This window comes from Lipophrys pholis (assembly GCF_963383615.2).
Source record: "Lipophrys pholis genome assembly, chromosome: 2".
NCBI classification, from domain to species: Eukaryota; Metazoa; Chordata; class Actinopteri; order Blenniiformes; family Blenniidae; genus Lipophrys; species Lipophrys pholis.
The window spans coordinates 13,205,640-13,233,101 of record NC_137636.1 but is presented as its reverse complement, the minus strand read 5'-3'; the positions used below and the strand labels follow the sequence as shown (position 1 = coordinate 13,233,101).

The 27,462-nt window shown below is 40.2% G+C and overlaps 1 protein-coding gene across 1 annotated transcript in view; it reads right to left on the bottom strand.

Annotated features, from left to right (window-relative positions):
* Nucleotides 1–6,737: 6,737 nt before the first annotated feature.
* The window catches only part of tub (TUB bipartite transcription factor), a gene marked incomplete at both ends in the record, with an annotated part of 54,976 nt that continues 34,251 nt past the window's right edge, over nucleotides 6,738–27,462 (bottom strand). Inside the window, 11 exons of the mRNA XM_080458847.1 lie at nucleotides 6,738–6,871; nucleotides 8,367–8,538; nucleotides 8,659–8,757; nucleotides 9,161–9,275; nucleotides 11,388–11,500; nucleotides 11,643–11,834; nucleotides 14,155–14,276; nucleotides 15,613–15,765; nucleotides 17,554–17,691; nucleotides 19,149–19,311; nucleotides 21,666–21,717. Of these exons, the coding sequence (XP_080314973.1) occupies nucleotides 6,738–6,871; nucleotides 8,367–8,538; nucleotides 8,659–8,757; nucleotides 9,161–9,275; nucleotides 11,388–11,500; nucleotides 11,643–11,834; nucleotides 14,155–14,276; nucleotides 15,613–15,765; nucleotides 17,554–17,691; nucleotides 19,149–19,311; nucleotides 21,666–21,717 (1,453 nt within the window). The remainder of the gene's footprint in view (nucleotides 6,872–8,366; nucleotides 8,539–8,658; nucleotides 8,758–9,160; nucleotides 9,276–11,387; nucleotides 11,501–11,642; nucleotides 11,835–14,154; nucleotides 14,277–15,612; nucleotides 15,766–17,553; nucleotides 17,692–19,148; nucleotides 19,312–21,665; nucleotides 21,718–27,462) is intronic.

Here is a 27,462-nt window from a genome sequence, read left to right as displayed (position 1 = left end):
ACGGAAAGAACCGGATTCCTAAACCGAAAAGGTGATTGCCTTCCAGTTTCTCTCTGTTTTTGCTTTGTTTTAGCTGTTTTAGCTCCTATTAGCACCTGTTTAGCCATGGCTTCCCCCTCCTCTCCTCCTATTTTTTCCTGCTCCAAATGTCAGATGTTTAGCTACACCTCGACCTCAGTTACTGACACAGGGACCTGTGAAAAGTGTAGCTTTATTGTAGCACTTGAGGCGAGGCTGAGTCAGCTTGAGGAACGTCTCCTCTCTGTCGAGCTTAGGGCTAGCCCTGTAGCTAGTAAACAGCCGCCAGGTTTAGCTGGAGCGGAGCGTTCTAGCTTAGCAGCGCAGGTAGCTGCTAATTTTAACCCCCCCTCAGTGGCCCCCGAGCAGCCGGGGGAACAGGGCGGTTGGGTGACTGCCAGGGGTAAACGTAGCAGCAAGAAGTCTACCGGACACCCCCGCTACACCCCGCAGGCCTCCGTCAGTGTCTCCAATATGTTTGCCCCACTCAGCAGCACGCTGGTTGAGAAGGACACGCTGGTTATTGGCTCCTCTATAGTGAGACACGTTAACCTAGGACAACCAGCGGCCACAGTTAGCTGCCTGCCTGGGGCCAGAGCAGGCGACATTGAGTCCCAGCTAAAGCTAATGACCAAGAATAAACGGAGATTTAAACGGATTGTAATCCACTGCGGTGGAAACGACGTTCGCCTGAAGAAGTCTGAGGTCCTCAAAGCTAACGTAGAGTCAGTGTGCACATACGCGCGGACCATTTCAGACGAAGTAGTTTTCTCTGGCCCCCTCCCAAACCTCATCAGTGACGAGATGTTTAGCCGCATGTCATCTTTTAACCGCTGGCTGTCAGGGTGGTGTCCCAGTAACTCGGTAGGCTTCATTAATAATTGGAAGTCCTTCTGGGGCAAGCCTGGTCTCATCAGGAGGGACGGCATCCATCCCACGTTGGATGGAGCGTACCTCTTATCTAGAAACATAGCTAAAAGCTTAGCTCCTCCATCCTGACGCACCAGAGTGGGGACCAGGCAACAGAGTCGCAGTCCTACACGCCTCTCTGAGTTTCCCTCTGGGCAGTCACCAGCCATAGCTAACTTAGTTAAACATCCCATAGAGACTGTGTCTATCCCTCGGACCACCACAAGTATAAAACTATCTAAACCTAGGAAAATAACTTCTAATGACTACAAAAACTTAATCCGTATCAAGTGTGAAACTAGACAAAATCAAGACAAAAAAATTAAATGTGGTTTCCTAAACATTAGATCTTTATCATCCAAAGCTCTTCTAGTCAATGATCTGATAACCGAACACAACATTGATCTCTTTGGATTAACAGAAACCTGGCTACGTAAAGATGAGTATGTTAGTCTAAATGAAGCCTCCCCTCCAAGTCATATTAACACTCAAATAGCTCGTGAAAGTGGTCGAGGAGGGGGCGTGGCAGCCATCTATAACTCTCAGTTACTAATTAACATGAACCCAAAACCCAACTTTAGTTCTTTTGAGAGTCTGAGCATGACCATGCGACACCCGTCAAATAAAATAGTAAATTCTGTAGAATTTGTAATCATTTATCGTCCTCCTGGACCTTATTCAACTTTTCTAACTGAATTCTCTGAATTTTTGTCAGATCTAGCCCTGACTAAAGATAAGGTTATCATGGTAGGAGACTTCAATGTTCATGTTGACGTAGAAAATGATAGTTTCAGTGCCAGCTTTAAATCTACACTTGACTCTCTAGGTTTCTCTCAGGTAGTAGACGGGCCTACCCATAAACATCTACACACCTTAGACCTTATTCTAACTTATGGTTTGAATATAGAGCATCTGACCATCTCTCCTCACAATGATTTCCTGTCAGATCACTTCTTAATAACCTTTGACTTTGTTCTAAATAGTTATAAACCTCCGGCTAAAGCCGTGTTAACCAGGTCTCTCTCTGATAACATAGTAACTAAATTCAAGGAAAGAATTCCCTCTGCTATAGAATCAGTAGTGAATCTTCCTGACCCGTATACTGTTGCTAGCTCAGACATTGAATACCTAACAAACAGTCTGACAGATATGCTAAAAACAACGCTAGACGACATAGCTCCTCAAAAAATGAAAATGAAAAAACAGGAAAAGTCATCCCCATGGTTTAACTCATCAACCCGCGAGCTTAAACAACGCTCCCGTAGATTAGAAAGAACTTGGCGTTCAACAAAAACAGACCTAGATTATATAGCCTGGAAGGATAGCTTCAAAACTTATAAGAAAGCTCTGAGTAGAAGTAGAACTAATTACTACTCATCCTTAATAGAGGAAAACAAAAACAACCCTCGGTTTCTTTTCAGTACTGTAGCCAAACTGACCAAGAACCAAAATAGCATTGAGCCCACCATACCTAACAATATATGTAGTGAGGACTTCATGAAGTTCTTTCAAAATAAAATTACAACGCTTAGGGATAACATCCATCAAACCCTACCGTCCGTTAGCCCCATAACAGAGGAACTGGTTAAACCTAACAGTCATCTGGAATGCTTTCAGCAAATACAACTAGTCGAACTAAATTCCCTTATTTCTTCTGCTAAACCAACTACTAGCCTGTTGGACCCAATTCCTACTAGAATTCTGAAAGAGGCACTGCCACTAATTAATAATTCTATACTCGCAATTATTAACCAGTCTCTATCAATAGGCTATGTGCCCCAATCCTTTAAACTAGCAGTTATTGAACCTCTCATTAAGAAGCCAAACTTAGACACAAGCCTTCTCTCAAACTACAGGCCCATCTCCAACCTTCCTTTCCTGTCAAAGGTTCTGGAGAAAGTAGTCGCTAAACAACTCAATGATTATCTGCACGAGAATAATCTGTTAGAGGACCTTCAGTCCGGCTTCAGAATGAACCACAGTACAGAGACTGCACTGCTAAAAGTTACTAATGACCTTCTAACGGCCTCAGATAGAGGTCTTCTATCGGTTTTAGTTCTTCTGGACCTTAGTGCCGCATTTGATACTGTCGATCATAATATACTTTTAAGGAGATTAGAAGATGCCGTCGGCATTAAAAACTTAGCCTTAAACTGGTTTAAATCATATTTATCTGACCGGTTTCAATTTGTTCATGTAAATAACAAATCTTCAATGCATGAACGGGTCCGGTGTGGAGTACCACAAGGCTCCGTCCTCGGACCGATATTGTTTAATCTCTATATGTTGCCACTCGGAAATATAATTAGGAAACACAGCATTAACTTTCATTGTTATGCAGATGATACTCAGCTATATTTATCAATTAAAGCCAATCAGGCCGACCAACTTGTTAAACTAGAGTCCTGCCTCAGGGACGTTAAGTCCTGGATGTCTATCAACTTCTTAATGCTCAACACATCCAAGACTGAGGTTCTAATCCTAGGTCCTAAAAAGCTCAGGGATAACTTTTCAGACAGTCTGATTAGGTTAGATAATATTACCTTAACCTCTAACAGTGATATTAGGAACCTGGGTGTTATTTTTGATCAGGATCTGTCCTTTATTTCCCATGTTAAACATGTCTCCAGGACAGCCTTCTTCCATCTAAGGAATATTGCAAAAATTAGAAACTTCTTGTCCTTCAAAGATGCAGAAAAAATTATTCATGCCTTTGTGACTTCAAGATTAGATTATTGTAACTCCCTAATGTCAGGATGTCCAAACTCCTCTGTTAGGACCTTACAGCTAGAGCAGAACGCTGCTGCAGGTTTACTAACCAGAACTGGAAGAAGAGAGCACATCTCCCCAGTCTTAGCATCCTTACACTGGCTTCCAATTAAATCTAGAATATAATTCAAGATTCTTCTGATCACATATAAAACTCTTCATCAGAAGGCTCCGTCCTGTATCGAGAAACTTCTAGAAGTTTATCACCCTCCACGAGCCCTTCGCTCTGAGGATGCAGGACTGTTGGTAATCCCTAAAGTCCATAAAAGTAAAACAGGAGGCAGGAGTTTCAGCCATATGGCTCCTTTACTCTGGAATCAACTACCAGCCTCGGTCCGAAAGGCCGACACCATTAGTTTATTTAAGAGTAGACTAAAAACATTCCTATTTGATAAAGCTTATCCTTAGGAATAAAATAGGAATAAAATAGGAGCACTAAGTTGAGCTGCTATAGGCCTAGACTGCTGAGGGGATTTTTTCTCTCCCGTTAAAGGGAGGAACTCTACATTTGGAGGTTCTGTTTCTTGTCTTTCTTTCTCTCTGTGTAACAACATTACTGGAGCCACCAGACACTGCCGCCGTCTTTTTTATCCCTGACAGGAGGAGAGCAGGATCCAGGGGATCAGACCCAAGACTCACAGAGTGGAGTTACGACGGTCCTACTACCCGACCCCACCACAGCACCGGGACCCCACCGCAACGGCACGGCCCTTAAACTCCAGACTGAGATTGGCTCATCATCAGACCAACGCTCATCATAGACTTTTCTTAGTATTTGTACTTATCTGGCCTGTCTGCCACTCTCTCTCTCCCTCTTCTTTTCCTCTCTCTCCCTGTCCTATCCCATGTACTTCTCCCCCCAACCGGTCAAGGCGGATGGCCGTCTATCCAGAGTCTAGGGTCCGCCCCACGGTTTCTTCCTGAAGAGGGAGTTCTTGAACTTCTCTCCATGCGAGGGAGTTTTTCCTGGCCACTGTTGCTTGTTACACCTGCTTGCTTTGGAAGGGTTTAGTTGGGTCCTGTTGTACTCTATCATTGTAAGAGCGCTTTGAGATGTTTGTTGATGTGATTTAGCGCTTTACAAATAAAATTGAATTGAATTGAATTGAATTAAGAAAATCGTAACTTAATAAACAAAATGTTAAAAGATGCACTTTCATTCATTGATTTTTTTCGAAAACACAATCCGTTGTTTGACATACTGTATTTTTATTTAGGTTTTCTTTCCCCCATGTGTCTATACCACCACAGTAAATTGTACACGATTTACTGTACATTACAACGAGGGCACTAAAAACAGAAAGTGAGAGAACTTTTGGTTCCTGGACACATGTATGAAAAGCAGACTTTACAGCAAGAGTATCAATATCTTTTTTTTTTTTTTTTTTTAAATAGAAATTTAAAATAGTTAGAACAGAACACAATTGAGTACAAGAATAGCACATTTGATAAAGATTTCCTCATAACCCACAATAACAATAGCAGATTCAGATTGTTCTTTGCCCTCATTCAGCATTTTCTTTAATAGTCATAAAATACAAAATACTATCGTATAATTGAGAAAGGATACTTTGCTCTATAAAGAGCAAAAGGGATTAAGATTTTGAGTAAAAATGTGAACAGCAATAAACTACATGATTTAGAAACTTGCTGCCATTGAAATGAGGAACGTGTCAAACTTCACAACGGTGGGTCCATTTGTGAATTAAATATGTAAAGCAGGATATGAACAATGAGTTTAAGCTCTGGGAGATTCATGCCGTAGCTGTGTGTGTGTGTGTGTGTGTGTGTGTGTGTGTGTGTGTGTGTGTGTGTGTGTGTGTGTGTGTGTGTTGGCAGTAACAGACATCAGAAGACATGAGCACATCCCTGAGCCTGAGTGCCTTAGATACCTGCTGTATGTGCTGCCTAATTTACAGTACAACATAAATAAATACTCATCTCTTTAGTGTCGCAGGCCTTGAACATGATTTAACACACCTGGACTCCAGGATGAATGTCCTTCCAGATGCTCAATTTGGAATAATTCCTCCTGGGACACTTTGTCACACCAGGAATATAGTCGGCGTTCATGAATTTCACATTAAAAACGGATTTGAAATTTGCTACTGAGGAATATCTCCAATGTTTGTCGGAGCAGCAAGCTGTGTACAGACCAATCCAAGCTCTGCTCATTTGATGGCCAAGGTGCAACACTGGAATTACTCTTCGAAGGCACAATAAAGTATGTACAGCTATAGTTGACCCACCACAGACTTCAAAGTAAAGTGCACGCTCATCCCATACATTCACATATATGACAGTGTGTAATAGTACACAGCACTGTGTAACATGCCTTTTTCCCTTATCACGTCCAAGTCTCTAATAGTTTCATATCAGTGATACTCTTCAAACAATATTTTATGTGCTTGTGGCTCTGTGGAGCCAAATACTGCTGAAGGTGCTGCAAATGATAGCAGAGGACAAAACCAACACATAATAAATATGTAAATAGCAAAATAAATATACTGTGACGTGCATGTTCAGTTTAATTGTGTAAGCATATAAGCAGTATCCATGCTTGAGAAAAAAATGTGATTTTCATGTGGTAGACGACATAAAAAAACCAAGTCAGCTTTTTAAACTCACAGATGTGTAACTGTTAGTTATAATTCACAGATAAAGAAGTGTTAAAATTTAATAGCAACTACATAAAGGAACAGTGTTGGGTATGTTTTTTGTTTTTTTTTATAATTCCATTACAGTACAAAATGAATCTTCTTATCAAAACAAGTGTATTTGATTTTCAAAGTGGATTAACTCTTTGTGCTTGTTTCCATCCACTGGTCAAGACCATCCTGAGGTCCCCCCCACCCCCCCACCCCCCCACCCATCCCCAAAGACACACACATATATGTAAAACTTGAGGCCCATAAAGTATTTTGGGATATGCAGGACTTCCAAGGTGCTGGACGATTTGACGATTTCAAATCAGCTCCAGGAATATGTAACAGCCCTTGTTAAGAGGACAGATGGGCCAGTTCAGTTTTCCCGGCTGGGGTCTATTCACAGGCTAACTTGCTATCAAAGCTGGACAGGGCAATAGCGAAGGCTTGCAGGGCGCACATTGGATAATTATAGTCCATGGTGAAGACGTCCTCTGCCACGCGACCAAACTGCATCACAATGTAGTCGGCTGGGGGGAAAAAAAAAAAAAAAGAGATTTTAAACAAGCACATTTTTAAAATCTATCAGTAATAGGCAATAAGTGTGAATATCTGAAAAGTAGTGTTGAACAATCTCCATGAGATAAATAATCTTATCAGCAAACTAGAAGGTGCATTTCAAATGCATGAATATCATTAGTTGAGGTAACGTGAAGCTTAAGAGTTCAGAATAAATACCGAACATCGTCAGAGACGCACACACCCACATCGCGGGCAGTTTCTCTCTGCTGGCCTCTGGCAGGACGTACCGCAGCCTGAGGTGCAGAACAGCCAGGCTCTGCAGCAGCTTCATACCTCAGGCCATAAGACCTCTGAACTGCAAATAGTCTGTAGTCTGTTGTGGTGAGGATGATGCAATAATTTGGTACAATAACTCATTTGCCATAATCCTTTTTCAGTGCAACATCCAATGCAGTGTTATTATGCATCTTGGCACTTATCACTCTGTCTTTTTTTATACTGTTTTTAAGGCACTCTCATACATTTTCTTTTTTTATATATAATTCCGTGTGCCTTAAGTGTTGATATCTGAGTCATCAGCAACAAAATGTCATTCATGTGTGGACCTGTGGTGTGTATTTAAATGACAATAAAGATCCATCCATCCATCCATTAACCCATCTGGGTGTAGCATCATGGGCACCATGTCACCAACATCACAGTGCAGACTATTATGTGACACTTCCCTTTCACATTATTCAGTCTTCGTGTAAATGGGACAATCTGATCTGGTAGATGTCTACATACCTCTTGCCGTTTGGCTTCACATTTGTGTTAATGTGCACCGTCCCTCCCCTCCTCTCTTCTGTGTGATGTCTCTGTCCTCCCTCACCATTATTACTCTGGAGTGCTTTCAGCAGAGCCTTATTTACCTCCCCACCTCCAGTGTGTAAATGTGTGTGCTGTCGCTAGTCTGGTCAGATTGTTTTCATTCTGACATGTTATAGAATATGGTACCACAGCTACAAAATATACCACTATGAAATACAGATGAAATGCAGCAAGTATAAGGACACAAAGCGCTCAGATTGTCATTCAGGTATCTGGAGTAGACAACCCAGGACACAACTGCTCCTGCTCAAAGGTTCCGCTCAGGTGCTGCTTACATTTACTCATAAATCAAATATATTTACTAGTAAACCAAATGAACAGAAATGTGGTCACACTCTGGACACATCACCAGTCCATAACAGGTTGAATATAGAGAGACAAACAACCGCACACACTCGCATTCAATCCTATGAGTAAGTTCACAGAGAAAGCACATGCAAATACAGGGAGAACAAGCATACTCCACACAGAAAGGCCCCAGCCCAGACTCAGACTGGGTTTACCGCTATGAGAAAAGAGTATTAGCTGATAGATACACCTGATAGAACAATGACAGCCTTATTTCCTCTGGTTAGGACTCTGGTGTTTGCCTATAAAACCTAATAGTTTATGGAGTGTGTGTTTTGGACTCACGGTCATTGTCGTGAATAATCTGAAAGTTCTTGACGGAAGCCTGAGTGACTCTGCCGTGGAAATTGAGCACATAGGACTGCGTGTCATCGTTCCACACAGGCGTCTTGTTGTGAAGTTCAATCACACTCTCTGTGTTCTTGTTCTGCCACCTGGCCAGCAGTGACTCATGGTCCTGGAATGAGGAGGAAGACAGTAGCTTTTGTTCTCACGGATCTCAGATCAGTTTATTTTCTAGAGGTGAAGTTGGTCAGCAAATACGTGTGTGGCTGATCAGAAAACGAGGGACACATACGTTTCGCGGGCGAATTGACACTCTCTCATGGTCCATGTTCATCCCAGGAATGATGACACTCATTTTGCGAGGTCCTTTGAATCCTAACACATTGGTTTCCTATATTGAAGAGATGGAAGGTCATCAAAACAGTAACAATGCTCACCACAACCAGGACATTGCCATATTTAACCCAGCATTCATTCCAAGGATATTATCAAGTCATTAGTGTCCGAGCGCTCAAAGTGTAAGAGGGCCCTATTGGTTTTTCTCACATTATTTGTAAATATAACTGTTGTAAACTATAAAAATAAAGACGGTTTTGATGTCTAATATTTTGTTAATCTATGACTCAGGTTACTCCACAGGCTATTGTGATATACCGCTATTGACAATGGCCGCATTAAAGGTGTTTTCGTCAGATCAAATTATGTAACACCTTTTGATAAATACTCAACTATAACAGGATTTTATCGTAGTGTTGTTACTTCAATATGTGATATCAGTTTTCGGATCAGCTCACATAGCAAATAGCTGCTAGCTCTTGACGCAGATTGCTGGCTTCGAGGCTGGTGGTGCTCTTCATGGGGTTCAGACCGCTGTCGTATACAGTGAACTTGGTTCCCATGAGGTTGGATCTGTAAAGGAAGTAAAACACGCTAATGAGTCCGATTGCTGGTCCTGATTGCCGGTTGATATGAACATCAGCATCATTCTAATCCTGCCTGTGGTGAGATAAACTCTGCACTGCAGCTTTTCTGTTGTATATATTAACATCAATCAGGCTTTCCAAATGTTACATGATCTATTGATGCACAGAAGCTGTCAATGTTTCTGTGTCATTAAAAACAAATTCCTCCATATAACTGATTGAAGAGGGTCTTTTCGGGGAAGTGCACTTATATTTTCCTCACACCTTCATGATTTACTACTATAATTATGCTCTTCCACTCTTGTGCTCAATCAAATACGTGCTGCGCATTGCTGCATTACACTGTATTACTCAACTATGAAAGCGCAGTCCTCCTATGGAGTTAAGAGCAGAGACTTTCTAGCATGGCCTGTCATGAATGTACGCCGAACACAAGGTATTGCGGAGTTGTCGTGGCGGAAAATTACACTACACATATTTGACCTGAAAGCAGAGGCTGTCTATTCTTCTGGAGCTGCAACACATATCCTGGTGAACTCTGACCCCGTATCACACAGCAAGCAGGAGAGAGTGGAGCGGGTCCTCAGCCAACACAGATCAAGCACTACTCTCGCTTTACTAACTGTAACGCTCCCGTCAAATACAACAGTCATCAGCATGCTGCCATCAGAAACAGTTAGTCAGAAGGGCAGAAAAAAGTCAAAACAAATAGGAAATAACTGATACAGGGAACAAATAACCTTGTGACAAATCACTGTATACGCTAGGATCTATGTAGTATGTAGGATATCTTAATAAGGTATTGAAGCATTGACTTGTTAAAACGTGCCTGCATCTGGTCATATTTCCACCTTAATAAGGGAAAAGGTTCACAGTTTCATTAATCTATAGTTAGGGTGACACATACTAACTGTGCATTACGGATACATTAACGATAACAAGTGTGAGACAAACATCTGGTCTTTCAGTTTGACTCTTTAAATCATTTTTGTCTTGCAATGTTTATGATGTTCATGAAGAGCAAATAAAAACACATTGCTGGCGTTAAATTACAGTGACTATATGAGTGATATGTTTTGGTACTTCAGCGCACCACATTTCACCTGCATCGTATGTAGCTCTTGATAAAAAACTGCGTAATTACTTCGTTGATCTTTACATGTACAGGTGGATTATAGTAAGACAGTTCTTCATAGCATTGGCTTTTAAAAGTGGCGGCTTTGAGTGGTTGTCTGTGTTCCTCGTTCAGACCAGTAGTGCCCACGACTGTTGAGAAGCTCTAGCTGAAAGGTCACTGTTCACTTAAATTTCCCATTGAAGCAGGACTGTGATTGTGAAGGTTTGAGCTGTGCATCGACCATCGGTAAAGGCCAGCTCTGAAGATTAAAAGGCTGCGCGGAGCCATATTTGATTAAACTCCAGAGGAGTTTCCATGGAGCTGCTAACGCAGCCTTCAGGCCTCCTCTGAGGATTGTGTCACTTCTCACTTTCAACCAATATCAGACTGTCACACTGAAATAACTTTTTGAACAACATTTATAACAGTGACTGATGGATTACAGATAGTTCATACATTAAAGTGACAGGCACATTTTTCAAAATTACACAGCTCCTCCGAGAAGATTGAACAGGTAATAGTTTTAAAAGTAGTACCTTTTATATAAAAAGGTGATGTTCTGTTAGAGTCTCAAATGTTCCCAATTATTCGTTTAGCTTCAATCTCACAGATTTGTGAGCTTTGCTTTCACCCAATAAGGATTCTTAAATAAGAATTACATTAGTGTATTATTAAAGAAAGGGTGCCTCAAAAATTGTGTCAACTTAGATATAAGCTATTGTAAAAAGAAATGAAATTAAACCAAGTAAAAGTGCAATCTCTTCTGTTAAATACGAAATCATGTATAGCATACAAGAATACTTTGCCCTTCCATCGTCTTGGTTGTTTTTTTTAAGTTTGCTCCCATGGGTGAAGACTGGCGTTACACCCTGGACAGGTGGCCAGTCTATCACAGGGTAAAACTTTTAAATCGTTTGATTCCTAATTCAGTTTATGTAAAAAAAAAAAAAAAAAAAAAAAAAAGATTGACAAATGACTTACCTTAATTTACCAATGAAACTCTCTCCACCTCGAGACAGATCGGTGGGGTCAATGGAGATGAGGTAATTTGATGTTTTACTCTTTTTTCTCTTCCTACCAGCCAACAGAAACACCTGCAACAAACCACATGATAGAATTTGCATTTCACAAGCAGGCTTTAAAACCAGTCAACTCATTTTAACAAACATACCAGTAAACTTTGAACGACATGTGTGAGATACATCTTTCCTCCAGCTGGATGTCGTCCCTGCTTACCTTTTTGCCGTCCTCCCTCTCCAGGTGAAGGTAGTAGGTGGGATACATGCCTCTGTCCATGCCCTTCTTGTCCCGGGTGATTCTGCACTTCACTCTGACTCCCTGCGGTGCGGGCCGCAGAGAAAACTCTTCCAGGTCATCCACATCGATGGCGGGTTCATTGGATGGGGGAGTGGGAGCCGAGGCCACCTCCTGCAGGAGGTAACAGCACGTTCGGGGTGAGACCCTCAGCAAGATGGCCGACTGGTGACTGACGCATTGGAGCTGACTTTCATTTAAAGAGCCTAATGAGAGTGAAGGTCAAATTGTCTGGTGGGACTGCAAATGAGAACACTGTGTCTAAAATAAGGACACAATGTGGAGACACAAGATTGAGCTGGCTGAAAGGAAAATAGATTAAAGCAGGTAGAGGAGCAAAGACCAATGAGGGGGATCGTAGCGGTTTTTCAATATGTATAACAGCAACTGTCTTTAAAAATGTTTTTTAGCAATACAACACAGTTGTATTGTTGCAAACTTCTTTGTATGTTCTTATTGGTACTAAATACATTATTTAACAATTATTGTTCAACTTAAGAATTATAAGTAAACCTCCAGGTTAACATGAACTGAAAATAGTTAGAAAACCTGCACATTTAGATTGGATTTACTATGCTTGCCTTCACTCAGTCGATGCTGATAAAAACACATTAATAACATAGTATCTAGCGTGGGTGTTACTTATTTATAGAACGCTAAAATAGGGCACTACAAACGCTCAAAGAAAATTTGATTCATCACTTCTGCAATAACGTAACACCTGACGAGCATCCTTAAAGACACGCTCTTACATAACACGCACTGCTATTGCTCAGTCCCTCCATTTTGCCCCCCCCCCATCAACCAATCACTCCAAAGCACAGCAGCTCAGGGGTACCAGGGAAGATTGATGTGGCATTTGGGGCATCATCGCCCTGCATGCCTGTTTGTATTAGCCAGGTAGAATTTGCATAATTTATCCACACACAGATTCTGGTAATGAAATGAGTGAAACATTATATGCTGATAAATTGGGTTATCATCACATTTAGATCCCTGCCAGTAAAGACATTGAAGCAAATCACGTTTCCCTCTCATCTTACTTCATTATTGTTTCACGCTATAGATGTGATTCATCCCACTTTTTATAATTGTATTCAGTTCTGTATGCGTTTCAATAAAAATATTAGCTGAATCATCCACATTTCTTTTTTTCTTTGCATGATAAAAAGTTTGTGACAAATATGTACGTCTAGATATGCACAAAAAATAAATAACGGGGTGTTCAAAAACCTATGACCGGTAGTGTATAAAGAAAAAGGGTTTGTTGATTGTTTAGTGACACATAGCACCGTTGGTATTGCATATGATACAAAACATAGCAAGGTCGTCTCAATGATGCATTATGACTTTCTCTTTTGCAAACATGAATCACAAAAATTCCTTGTCATCAAAAGGAAAGTATTTCTTAACTTTATTAAAGCCCCTCAGGATGATGGCTGTCTGCCAGCTGAGGTTCAGCAAAAGTTGCAAGATGAATCAGCATCTTTAACATCAAAGTAAGTTTACTGGATGTTTACTTCCAACTTATAAAAAGCACTTTTTGGAGTGACAGTGTCGGACTGACCTGCAATACAGTGACTACGCCTCAAGATTTTAAATTTTTACACTGAAACATTTCTACAAAAAAACAAAGGTTTAACATTCCTCATGAATGTCGTCTGATAAATATCTTTGTTTGAGCTTATTGCTGCAAGAACCTCCATCAATTCAAGGGTTTGTGCAGTATTTCCACCAGCCCTGTGAAGAACAAACCTTTTCAATGGATTCAGTGAAGCTCAACAGGTTGGTTACATTTTGTATAGTTATATATTCAGGAGTTTTCTTTTATCAAATATAAATGAAAAGGACATTTTACAGGCAGTTCAAGCTGAAAACCACATTTTAATCATCACTTTACATGCTTTTTCTTGCCTGTGTAAAGCAATTTTTTTTTTTTTTTATCACAACTAAAGTGGAAAAATCTATGTGTTAGAGTAGCTAAATATCAGAACAGGTGACTCAACAGTTTGCAAACTTTAACGCTTGATTAAAACAACTTTGCATAAAAGAATGATCACAACTCAGAAGCCAAAACAAATACATAAATCAAAGGTATAAAGGATTGAGCTCGGTTATATTAATTCCACATGGGTCGGGATACTATAATAATAATAATCATAATCATAATCATAACCATAGAAGTCTCATAAAGATATTAAGTGTGGGATTGTTGTTATCCTTATATATACCTGATGTTGTTACACATGCATCAAAAACACTGAGAAAACATTATGGAAACTGATTGAAAATAAGGGCAGAAACAGAATCATGTTAAGCTACTGTCTTTCCATTATATGCATTTATAAACAACACCGTTTTAAACATAGTAGACGCCCCCTAAAACTTATAATATTCAAAGTGTGAAAGACATGAGATGAAAAACGAATTGTACCTTGCACGACTTCTTGCTGGTGGCCGAGCCCGGTCTGGTGTTGCTGTTGAGTTGTGATGAACTGGAGCTAATTTCATCGTCGTCGTCCTCCTCTTCATCAAAGTTCATGCTGCTGGATATACCTTCGCAGAAAAATAAAAATACAAAAAAAGAAAATGTAACAATCGCCAAGATTGACATGCTTTGAACCGGCAGTAGGATATATGTAGCTGTCCATGGGAATACATTCATGTTTCATCACTGTTACAAATCCTATATGAGGATTGTTTGATATGTGATAAAACATCATCCAGCATTTGAGCTTGTAAGAGAAGAACTTAAGATCAATGATAGTTTAGAACTTGGCCATTCAACACAATGACAGGTTAAGTAGAGAGAACCATTATATTTAATCATTATAACGGAGATTAATACCATCATAAATGTCTGTTTTCTAATGTTTGACAGGTTGTCCTCTCCGATGTCGTCAGAACTGGATTTTTCTTGTCGTCTATTGTCATTGAGTATTGACGTTTCCACGCTGTTACGGCCTCAAGGCCTTTATGATTATAATAATGTCTGACATCTTTTGCAGGAAGTCTCGCAGCTGATCAGGAGATCTCAGGCAGCCGGCCACGTCCGGCTCTTCCCCTATCACATCATGTTGCTTTTGCTTCGGTGTTGGTTCATTTTGTAGTAAATTAGCTTTCAAAACGTCTCCTCTTATTTCATAAACACATTTGTTTGGGTCAATTTGCCCCCAGTGCTTCGTTCTCACAGTGGCTTTGGAGTCGGGCCATAAAAACACTCAGTGATCTCATGACAAATGTAAGTTGCAGTAAGTTGCATGGAAAAATATCAACAGGTTAGTAGGATGGAAAATATTCAAATTAATAATAGCCCTATCCATATGTTCATCCATTTTATATATGGCATAAGTCACAAATCACAAGTTCATGACAGGGTAAATGCAAGGACACAGACACACATTCAAACCTCTTCAGTGTCACCAATTATCCATAAATAAATGTGTTTAAAATTAGTAACTAAACCAGAGAGAACATGCAGACTTCACAGAGCCCCCCAAGCCCATATTTTACACACCTTCAACCTTTTCAAAACCTTTACATATTATTATGTGACACAGTTCAAGTTATACAACACTGCAGCAGTCATTGAAATGAAGATTTATATGTTTAATTACACAGTGAAATAAGTCTTAATCAAGAAAACAGCAATCAATCACTGTGGTAGTAGTCAGTGTTTACAGTATGAATAATGATCTCAATACTATTCATAAGCCGGGTTTTAAAATGCTACGTCTATTCGCAGTTGCATATTTCCACATGACTCAGCGAGAGTTTCGTCCTCCAACCAGCCCACCAGCAGCAGCAGCAGCAGCAGCAGCAGCAGCAGCAGAGCAGAAAGCAGTGGGTGTGAATCCGAGCAGACAGAAGCTACACTAAACACTGACGGTACCTTTCTTGAGCATGGTGACACGCAGATCCTGTCTGCTCTGTGACTGAGTGCAGCTCATCACAGGCTCGGCATCGCCCTCCTCGCCGGCCGAGTGTCCAACCGTCAGGATCTGGATCTGGCCGTCGTCCTGCGGGGAAGCCAGGCCATCGATTGCTGCCGAGCCACAAAAGAGACATACGACATCAATAAAACCACTGTTCTGCAATCAGTGTTTCATGATCGACATGGAGGCTTCATCTCGGTGAATCTGAGCCAAATATAACAAAGGAAGCTCTATTCATCCATCCACATCAACAATTTAGCAATTGATCAAGAGGTGAATAAGCCTGACTCAATCTGATGGCTTTTCCACCTCTTTCCCTCTGGGCTTTTCTGCTCTCCTCTTATGTTTTAAGTAATTGTTTTGCTCACTGTCTTCAATATTCAATTAAGTTGTAATATATAAGGGTAAACACATTACCTCAGCACTGCTAGAGGCAGTCAAGCAAGTTTAAGGGCGAACGACAGGCTCCTCTCAACGCTGCAACACAACAGTAGCTGCAGTGTTGCTCTGCGTACTGGAAATTTCAAAGTGTCGACTGTGTAATATAGCTGATTTAATCATTTACAAAACGTCTCATTAAAAAAATTTCTCATCAAGCTCATTCTGTCTCGCAATCAAAGATGCGCAAGAAAAACTGAGAATCTTATATAACATCGCTGGATGCTCTACATGTGTATTTTCAGGTCTTCATGGTTAGAATTAAGTGTTTGAGCTCTTGTGATAAACAATTGATCAAACAATTAAATTTAGCTTTTAAACTAAACTTGCACATTTGAGTATGATTAAAACAGCTTCAAACCTGTTCGGAGGAGACGTGTTTGTTTTGCTTTGCTTGAACTCTGCTTTGTTTTTTTTGGTTTTTATTCAAATCAATGTTTGGATGTTTCATTATTTCAGCAGAATGAAGAAGCAGCTTGAAAAACTCCCTCTGAAGGAATCGAGCATTTTCTGGAGCAGATATTCTTAATGAGTGTATAATCCTCACACGCCAAAAAATTTACAAAGCAGTGCCAATCAGCAGAAAGGTCAGCACTCCGGGCTTCAAGTGCAGTTGAATTCATTTACACATTTTATTTTTTTTCTCTCAGACAAAGTTAGTTTTCAGTTGAGTGTTTAGTTTTCATCTCTGCTGTTTAGACATTTTCTCCCAGGGTCACCACAGGAAACTATGCGAGCCACACGTTAGATTTTCTGATGCTACCCTAAACAGGTGGGGATTACCAGCATTGCTCAGGGGCCCAATGTAGGATTCAAAAAAGGGGCTTTCCTAACTTTCCTAAACTCGAAGCCACCACTGCCTCCGGAAGATGGACATCTCCTAAGCTCCAACAAATTGGTTGACAATCTGTGTCAAGAACTGATTTTTGCAAATATAAATAATGGTACTTTGGTAGTGTGATTGTGTTTATTTGTTTATTGCTCTGCACTTTGTTTACATTGTTATTCTTTTAATACAGTGCATTGTGCTGAATCTGCATAACTTTAAATGTATAATTTAATAGCACCACTGTAAAAAAATAAATATTAAAGCGTTCTATTTATTGCCGGAAAACAACACTTCAGCCATTTTTTCCCCTCCTCGTGGTCTGTGACTGTGGTGTTTAAACTGTCCTGTATCATGACAAATATACGAGCTTGGACCGACATGGCGTCATGACAGAGTCAGAGAGTGAGCAGCTGCGATAGTCGTCTTTGTTGCCACATGCGGCCTGAAACATCAGCAGGTGAAACATGATCTGAGAAAGGCCAACAGGGTTTGGACAGACGGTTTCTGCTGCCTGCAGCTGTTCAATAATACAGCATTTTCCTGCTCTTATGCCGCAGCCTGTTTGTAATAACAAAGTCTGCTTCTCTGTATAGACCAAATTCTTTGACCAATTTAATACTGCCATGCTGACCTTTATGTTTCCCCTTCCTCTCCTTCTTGTCGCTGCCTGTCTGCGGAGTGGAGCTGGCCGATGCCCTCCCCTTTTTGACTGAGCGAGGCGGCTGTGTGTCCGATATCACCTTCACCTCCTCCTGTTCAGCTTCTTGCACTAGACACAGGAATGGAGAGGGTGCAGCACGGCAAGGTTATTCAGGGCAGAAAACAAGTCAACCTATATCACATTGCAGGTTTGGTTATGCTATGATTTTCCTTATTTCCACATATTGCCTTTTCAAGTCTTAACTACAATATACGAATAAAAAAGAATACAAAAAAATAAGCTTGATATTGAAGGCAATGGTAGAAGGTTTACAAAGTCGCTCAAACCACATTGCACCACCATGAATCTCACTTTGTGTCAAGCCAAGCAGTCATTTTCAGTTGTATGTCAGATTTCTAATGTTTTTTCACATTATAAGGTGAAATCATTACCGGGGATGCACAGATACGTATATTGCAGAACTGCTCTTATGTTAGTTACATTTAATTTTAAATAAGTCTTAATATATTATCTGCGCCTGTTAAAACACAAGTGTAACAGTTGCATTATTTAAAATACCATTTACTGTACTTACAGTAAATTCTGTTTGACAAATATATGTTTAATTGAATAATAGTGTTATACTCCACTTATTTAAAAACTGAAAAGGAAAGAATAAGGATATGAAAAGGCATCACCCTGACCTTTACAGGTTGTTCCTGCTTCTGCACCCCACTTCAGCAATTAATGCCCAACACTTTAACAAATATATAAATGCTGATTATTTTTTTATGGCGCAAATATTTTCTTGAGCATTATTACAGTATATGTTTTTCATCATGATAAATTGGTAACTGAAAATAACACTATTTTTTTCTGAAAGTCAAATAACCGTTGTTGAATGACACAGTGACACCGGTGCAGGTGCTCAGGTCAGATTCCAGCTAAAGATAAAAAGAACAAACACTCCTGCATATGAATTCAAAAGCGCAGGGATGACAGTTCAGAGGAGGTCAGAAGATTTTTATTATTTTTTTTTTTTCAATTTTAGAGAGGGACTTTATCATTCCCTCTTTTTCCATCAGAATATTAAAATATTTTGTCAACAAATTTTCTCTTCTCTCTGCAGGAAATGTGACAGTTTGTGGCCTTGAGCCCAGAAACCGGCTCTCGGAGCTGAGGATTACATGCTTCGCTCTAGTCTCAGTGTATGAATAAGACGAGCTCATCAATCCCAGGCCTCGCACCCTTTCTACTCGAGTGGTTTTCAGCTCTCGGCGAGGGTCGGCAATCAATAGTGCAGCCATGCCAAAAAGGGCAGCATTCACACAACTTAAGATATATTCATCATTTAACTGCCTTTATAGTTTGGCTATTGATATTGAATTTGCAGACTAACTATCTATCTGAGATACTGAGTCATGTAAAAACTACATTAGAATATCATCTTTTTTTCAGCACAAACACAAACACTTTCTCCAAATGAGACAGTCCGATGACAGTCTGGCATCTTTATTTGTGCAATCGATGGGTTTCTTCTCCCCTCTGTGTCGACAGGGGCTCAGGGGGTAAGGCGGGGTATTTACCATGGTAGATAGTGCTGCAGTTGCTGCTGAGGTAGGATTCTACCAGCGGAGCCTGCTCTTCGCTCTGTTTGGTCCGACGCGTGCGAGATCTCCCATCCACGTTGGACTGGACCATCAGGGGCTCTTGTCTCTTCTTCTTCTGCTTCTGTTCAAGGAGCGCTCGCTGAGATTTGAAGCACACAAAAGCACAGCCGGGAAGAAAGATATTACGGGCACCTTTTAAGAAAATTATTAAGATTTCATTCTCCTTTAACACATCACTAACAGGAACAAACTGAATGAACGGACTGAAATGAAGGGGGAAAAAAACCCTTTAATTTATCTAATTAGTTATATTTGCACTGACAACTTGTAAATCATTATGTTTGGTTCTGTTTTACTTGCTTTCATGTGTATTTTCAGTGTTTAATTTCCAACTCTACATCAGGTATTCCTGTGGTTTCCATGTCTTGCCAGTTTCCTTGTTTCCCGCTTCATTTCGAGCGCTGGTATGTTTTCATATTCCTGTGAATATATCTTCCCTTTGTTTCAAGTCTTTACTGTTCATGCTCTCTGAAAGCTTCGCGTCACACCTGTGGCTCATCTTCCTCTTTTCCTCGTGTGTGTTTGTGCTGCTCAGCTCTGTGTGTGTCCAAGTGACTGAGAGGTGAGAAAAGGGGAAAATGTATCTGAATGCTGTCAAAACTTGAGGTTCCGACTCCGAATGTGTTTTTGTTGTTGCTGCTTTTTAAGAGAGCGCCCAAACAGCTCTCAACATGGTGGCAGGATTCAGTGAAAGTTCAGAAATAAACTTGCTACATGTACAAATAATTTACGATACGTTTGCTCATACTAAGAGCTTTAGTGAAATATCTGCTTGCAACTATAAAACGTTAGAGCAATGGTTTTAGCATATGGACATTAAATTGTACCACCTGAGCTTCATTGTAGGATCATTTATCTGTTCTGTGAACTCTGACAGCAGCAATAAAGATAACTCCTGGAGGCGCCACACTTGTTTCTTTTATTGTAATGCAGAAGCTGTAAACTAGGGAATTAGACCTTCCAAACTTCAGCTGCATTTGTGTTGATGTCATTTTGTCTGTTTTCCATTTCTGTGAATTGAGCTATATCTTACTTTGTTTTTTTTTTTATTGTTACGTGACTCTTGATTTATTTTGGGCCTTTCGTTATCCTGCCTTCGTGAGGTTTTTTGTCGAGTTTATTTTTTATGGAAAATCCCTTTGTGTCAATTTGTGACTGCATCCGGGTTCAGATACAGTGAACGTCACAATCTCTCCAAGAGGTAACGCTCTTCTGAATGTCTGAGACTCGACCAAGTATATATATATATATATATAATGTATATATAAGCTTATATAAGCATTTTCTTAAGCTTGTTTATGATTTTCTCTTATAGGTCATTATACATATTCTATTAGCTATCTTTGTGCTGCAGGCAGGGCTCGGAGTTCAGTGCAAGAGGAAATAAATCTGTTAGAGTCGGAGAACAATACTTGATGCTTACTGATGTGCTGTTTAAACCACCTCAACCGGAGGCTGAATATAGTTATTCATCTGGACGAACTGTCAGCTATATGCAAGTCTTCAAGCCTGAGCTCATCAAATATTGAGGGTTTCTATTAGTGGAGAATCCAGGCTGCAGTGCATCGGGGCTCTGTAAAGCTCACGTCTTTATCACGGCAGCCGTGGCCATACCAGCATAGATGCATTCTATTCACACAGCACAGAGATCTCATGCTTACATTACGCCTCACTTAATCTTTGATATTGAAGGTTTGTAAATCATAGCTTTCCTGCATTTGCTTGCAATGTTACCCGCACACTATGAGAAAGACAATCTGTAAATGAAGACCGTACGTTACATACAGCATCCTCCATTCAATCAGTACGCTTACATGTGAACCAGACCACCTGAGAGGTCTCCCACTGATTAATCATATCAAGGCTGCAGGAGCATTTGCTTTGACTCCAGAGCAAAAACATGAATGTTTTAATGCCGTGCTTAAAATCGGGATGTGAGAAACAGCAGTCTTCTTCGCTGTGCATGAAAATGGTGGATCTCCGGCCTGAGCGTGTTTGTTTCGTCTGGGTTCAGTGTTGCTGACAACAAGCAATGACAACAGTGGGATCAGTTAGCAGAGTGGAGCTGCCAAACATCAGTGGCTGAACATGTCTTTAACTCCAGACTGCACAGAGCTGTTCTATTATCTGTTGTGCTAAACGCCTTACAATATTAAGACGATTTTAAACTCTACTGAAAATAATTGGCTTAAGGCTGCACTCCATTAACTTAAGTCTGTATTATTTAGAGGACTTTAGTCTCTTAGTCTTGGGAGACTTTCAGAGATTACACACCTTCTCATTAGAATAGCATTTGCAGAGATAACAGCTGGCTATTTGTGGCCGTGATGGAACAACGGAAGTCAGTGTCATGACAAAATGACTTTGTTATAATTAATTTTGTCTTTGTGTTACTCTGTTATCTAAAGTGGAGAAAGAAGAGCCCAGACTTACCTGTCTGTCCAGCTTCTGCTGCCTGAGGTTGGTGCCCTCATCATCTAAAGTGCTGCGAGGAAAGGAGAAAGGTTGAGGTGAAAATGCTGAAATCACTCATGAGCTTTTGTAATTTCCTGCAGACAATTATGGCATTATCCACACTGCCTTAATTAATCAGGCCGCTCCTCAACAATGGCAACAGACCTTTAAACTTGAATGTTGCAGTTTTTCTCAGTCTGAGTTGAGGAGCGAGAACTGTAAACTGAAATGAAGAGTTTTAACTCATAAGTTTGAGGATGCAAAGTTGAAATTCCAACATGTTTGTGCGCAGTATAACAAGGTGAAGTAAATTAAGTTCTCATGTTGTTCTAAAAGCATTTGAAGGTACGTACTACTATGCCATAGTGTTGACTCTGACTGTATTCACAAGAGCTTCATATGTTTAAACCCAAACACAATGTTTTCATTTGTATCCACAAAGGGTTTGTATCTGAAAAGGTTTTCTAGATCTGATTGTACTGTTTACCGACTTGACAGGTTGTGATTATGTGCTACTATTGTACTTCAATCGTGAACTGGAAGCTCTGCGATATCAAAATCAAAATGACATCCCTCCCTCTGAACAACAGGTTGTACTACATTGCTCATAAAAGACAAGTGTAAAACAGCTTCATTGACACTATCCGTACTGCTCTCTGATGAGTTTATATAAAAACATATTCCTATACGAGTCATTAAAAAGGCTTGAAAATACTGAACACACACACACACACACACACACACACACACACACACACACACACACACACACAGGATAGACAAATGAAATGCAGCTTGATTTCACTTTAAATGGTATTCCATTTTAACACTTAACACTGTTATCGTGTGTTACTGTCACATTCACTCATTCACATATACATACACACACATTGTTGTTATGCTCAACCAGGATGAATTCATGGTTCAGTATTTAAGGACAATTCAACACGAGGCAAGATTGGGAATCGAACTCACAACATTTTGACTGCACAGTTTCCTACTGTGCCAACTGAGGCATCATCGGCCCAATATATATTTATTTCAGCTCATAGTGAACTTCAGGAGCACACGCTTTGTTTCTGTGCAAAGACATTTAGACAGAAAATGGGTTAATGACTAATAATTGAGCTGAACACTCAAACTGCACAAGGTCAGAATCACCTGAAAAACTGGATCTGTTAATTCATAGAAAGTATTAAATACTTGTTTGAACACAACTTGTGTACACAATGGATTCTTCTATATTAAGGTTTGACGTGAGCAAGCATTTTTCTGTGTTCACGAATGGCAGGCATCACTTCTTTTGTGGGCTGAAAGGTGTTTTCCTCAGGTAATCTCGGCAAACTGAGTATAAAAGCCTATTGAAAATAGTGAACATGTCTAGTGGACCATTAAGCAACATGGAACACAATGTTCCAAGGGCTGCTTGTGTCCTGAAACTTGTTGAGCTTGTTTATTTTCATAGTGACCTAAAAGTTCCAAACAGTTCCTGTTAATCAGTTAATTGGTTGTCTGAAACAATTAGTTTAGTTTGGGGCTTTTTTTTTTTTCATCCAACTTTCTAAAAAGTTTTTAATTTGCTCTGTTTGTTTTTGCCACCTTGTATGCATTCATCTTTTGTAGCCAATTTATCCACGTCGCCGTTCCATCACAGGGTAATGTCAGGTTTTAATTCTGAGAGATGAGAACAAATCTCTCCTTCAAAGAAAAGGGTCAGGGGAGTCAGCTCTCTGAATAACAAAGTAACACAATAGGGCAGCATCTGAGCTTGATGTTATCTGCTCAGGGAACACAAAACCCTTCAGATCATTACCCTTTGATAGCACTTAATATTAAGGCATTCAAAAGCAGTTTATTTCGCAGTTTCAGTCTACTGCAGAAGGTACTGCAATATAAATAAAGTTGACCAACAACAAATGCCGCGTGTGCAGTAGTTTGAAGAAGTTATGAACTATATCTTGAAAAATCATAGAATAGAACTGAAATTTGCTTCTGACAGGACTGTAATGTTTTACCAAGATTGTCAATTAAAACCAAGTTACCCCCTTTAAGACCATAATAGTAGACACCACTGATGGGTAGTAACACGTTAAAAGTAACGCAATACTGCAATCTGATTACTTCTTTAAAATAAAGAGTGTTACTAAACCAAAGTTGTCAGCCAATCTATTAAGGCATTAATGTGATATTAATGCCTCACACAGCCCTACTTATTTTACCCTTGAATAGAAAGTCAAGATATATTAGATTTGACCCAAAAATCAATGCTTAGTTTCCTTATTTGTCTTCAATTGACCTTTCTGTCCACTTTACTGAGCAAACATTGTATTTCATTGAAGAAGAAGTTCCTTAATTTACCATGTGTATACAGTAGAACAGTGAGATTTCATCTTCTGCATTTCACCCTTCCCTCTGTGCAGTATCTGCGCGGCATTCAGGTTTTTTTTGGACTCTGCCCAACAGGACACAGTGGTGGAAATCAGATCAATACAAGCATTGGCCATCACTTTCCTCATTGAAATCTGTTGTCGCTTGAGAGAGCAGACACATCTTTACGGTTTGAGAAAATTTAGGTAGGATGCATTGATTGTATAGCTACATTACAAAACAGTTAATTCCAATAGATTCTTGTTAAGTTAATTTGCACAGCTTTCAAAACTATTGCTCCTTATTGAAGCCGTGAGCCACTTTGGCTTAAGCCACATGCACACGTCTCCCTGAGTCTGTCAGATTAAGTTCAACAACAATGTTCCAGGGTTTTTTATTGACCGCAGGGCTCACACTAAAATACTTGTATGAAAATGAATGAGTGACTATATTGACATTGCAAAGTTAAAACCGAGGACACATTGGTTCATGTTTCCTTTTTATTGTTTTAAATTTGAGACTAAATAAATACGATCTGCACAAAAAGCAAGTGAATATGGTTTTAATATTCATTTTTCTGTTGTACCAATTCTTTGCATCAGTAAATCTTTAGGTTTAGCCAATTTAAACTGCTGTTACAACAAAGAAATTATCGACAAAATGCAAATTTCCTATTCCTTTATGTGTGCAGCTAAAAAAAAAACTACTCCTGAAAATCCTCCACGCTGTGCACTGAATGCCAACCCACTGCTGTTAAAACAGGAGCTATTAAAGCTTGTAGTTCTTTTATTCAAAAAGAACAGCACTTGTGGTTACCTTTGTAAAGGTCATTGTTTTCACAATGAAGACAATATCAAAGGATTAAGAGACACTTCTAAGTCATCCAAGTCCATTTCTCTCCTGTGCTGCATGTGTACAGGGATGACTGTGGAGAAAAATGTGACGGATGCCTTCATCACTGAGCTCAAATGCTTTCCATCTCTCAGAAGCATTCCTGTGTGCTCTGCAGGAAATTTGATATTTGATGCAGTGCAAACAGAAAAGAAAGAAGGACAAATGAAAAACTTTTGTCCGAGTGGCACAGAGCACAAATACCTGCACAAAATGAAGCCGACGTCTAATCTCAGCCAGTGAAAAAAGTCCCTATGAGCTACCACTGGGCAATAAGAATAATACGATATTGTGTTGTGATGCCAGACATCATGTTTTGTTTTTGATATTATAATAGTAATTGTTTAAAGGGGATACGGCTGCATTCTTTGGGTTTTATCAAACATTAACCAGAATATTTCTTCAAGCACGAATCGTGCTCCCCTGTTAATATATCCGTATTTGATCTTATCCATATCGTCCACAAGCGTGCATTTATTTCAGTCTGTACAGTAGTGGGCATTTGCCATGTTCTCATTATACAGGTAAATCTAAACCCACCATAAACTGGCTGCATTCTTTCTTGCTTTTTCTCTTAACAAGCATGTGTGTGTGTGTGTGTCAGTCCTACTGTTCTAAACAGTCCAGAACATACGTAGGGTCTTACATCAGGTTGGGGGCTTCATTTTAAGAACACAGCCATAGAACATCCTGCAAGTCAAGTGAGAAAGGACGCTCATCAAAAAGATAAAAAGAATCTTTAAAAAGCATTTATACAAGTGAGAAAGAGGGGTAATGTTAATAATAAGGATATAAACGTTTATTCATATTCTTCCTTTCACCTGTAATTAATGACAAGATAAAAGTGTCTACTGCAGTCTGTTCATGTCCCGAAAGATATTTCCAGAAGCAGTCCTTAAATGCCCCGTTAAAGCTATGACTGCAGAAAATTGCACTTCCCTCGCAGGTGGAGCAGCATTAATTATTGCAGTGAAATTTACCAAACTTTAGTAATGTGTGAACCAACATTTGACTTTGAACTAGGTGATGTAATTCCACACTGACGCACCGGGGGAGGGACCAGCCAGGTCCACCACTGCTGATACCCATAGTGCAGGCAGCTCTGTGAATGTGCCAGTACCACAAGAGTTATCTTACCAACTGACCCAAAGTTCCCCTCATCATACAACCTAAAGAAGTGACTCATACATCAAAACATATCGTATGTGCCATGTGGGATGTCACTGTATAACAACAGAATGCTGGTACAGTACAACCCAAAACCGTCTGTTAGTGTACAGTTGTCAAGTAAACTATCTTCATAAAGAAAAGAACAATTTAAACACATGTATGTAACAGAAAACAAAGACAAGGCCGAACGAGTTAGGAGAGCATTAGCATTAACAGTGTTACCGACTGTAGCTTCTCTCATTTCTCCTGATTCAGCGGCTTTCAACTGAACGTGTTAATGAGTGAGTTTGGAATTGCTGTTTTTCTTCTTTCTGGCAGACAGAGGAAAATAAACTTAAGAACATTTAATGTCAACAACTGGATATTAAACTCAGGGCATTGACAACAAAGCCTGTTCTGACTGTATTTATGACCATTTGTGTTCCAATAACAAAGTGGAAATTTACCAGATGACCGTCTTTGTCAGTAACATTATTAAACATCGTCTGCATGGCAGCACAAGACCTAATCCGTCATAGTACGAGCTGGACAAACCATGGGCACAGTGGCCTCAAACCTGGTGTGTGTTGGACTGGCTGCACAAGCCTCACAGAACAAGAGGTGTGTTTGGAGGCAACACAGAATGTTATGAGTAGCTATGGTTGACTCACAGGTGCCTCAACATGAAGAATGGGCCACCAGCCAATAATGCCGCACCGGCTTCTGATGACTCGCCAGCTGTGTCTGTCACCCCACAATTGCGAGTGCGTCATCACATCCAGTCCATTTCTCCAGAAACTCATGGGGGACTGCAGATCCTTTTTAATGCAGTGTGAACTACAATTTGGGTTCCAGGAAGCCAGGTACCCAACCGACCGCATTATGTTGGAGAAGCATCTTTAGGCCACAGCACTTAATGGCCAACTTCTGTGGCAAGTCACACTCCAGACTTGTCCAGTCATCATCACCTTTCCTGATGGTCCCACTAACAAGCAAAATTTCTTTTTTTCAGCTTCATCCACACATGCCCTCATCCTGGGATACCCATGGCTGAAGGTATATAACTCCCACACCACTGGCAGCATCAAATCCTGGAGCAACCCATGTGGAAGCACTTGCTTCAAGGCATCAACCACCAATGACATCTAAGTACTTAACCCTGCAGTAATTGCTATGTGACTGATTTGTTCAGTAAGGGTCAGGCTACCTTCATACTCCTGCATTGCTCCTGGGATTATGCCAATGATCGGCTTCCTTGCTCCTCACCTCCTCTGGGAAATCTTTTCTCTCTGTCATCTCCAGAAACCAAGGCCATGAATGCCTACATTCATGGCACTTGGTGCTGCATCTGCCTGTTGAGCACCTGCCG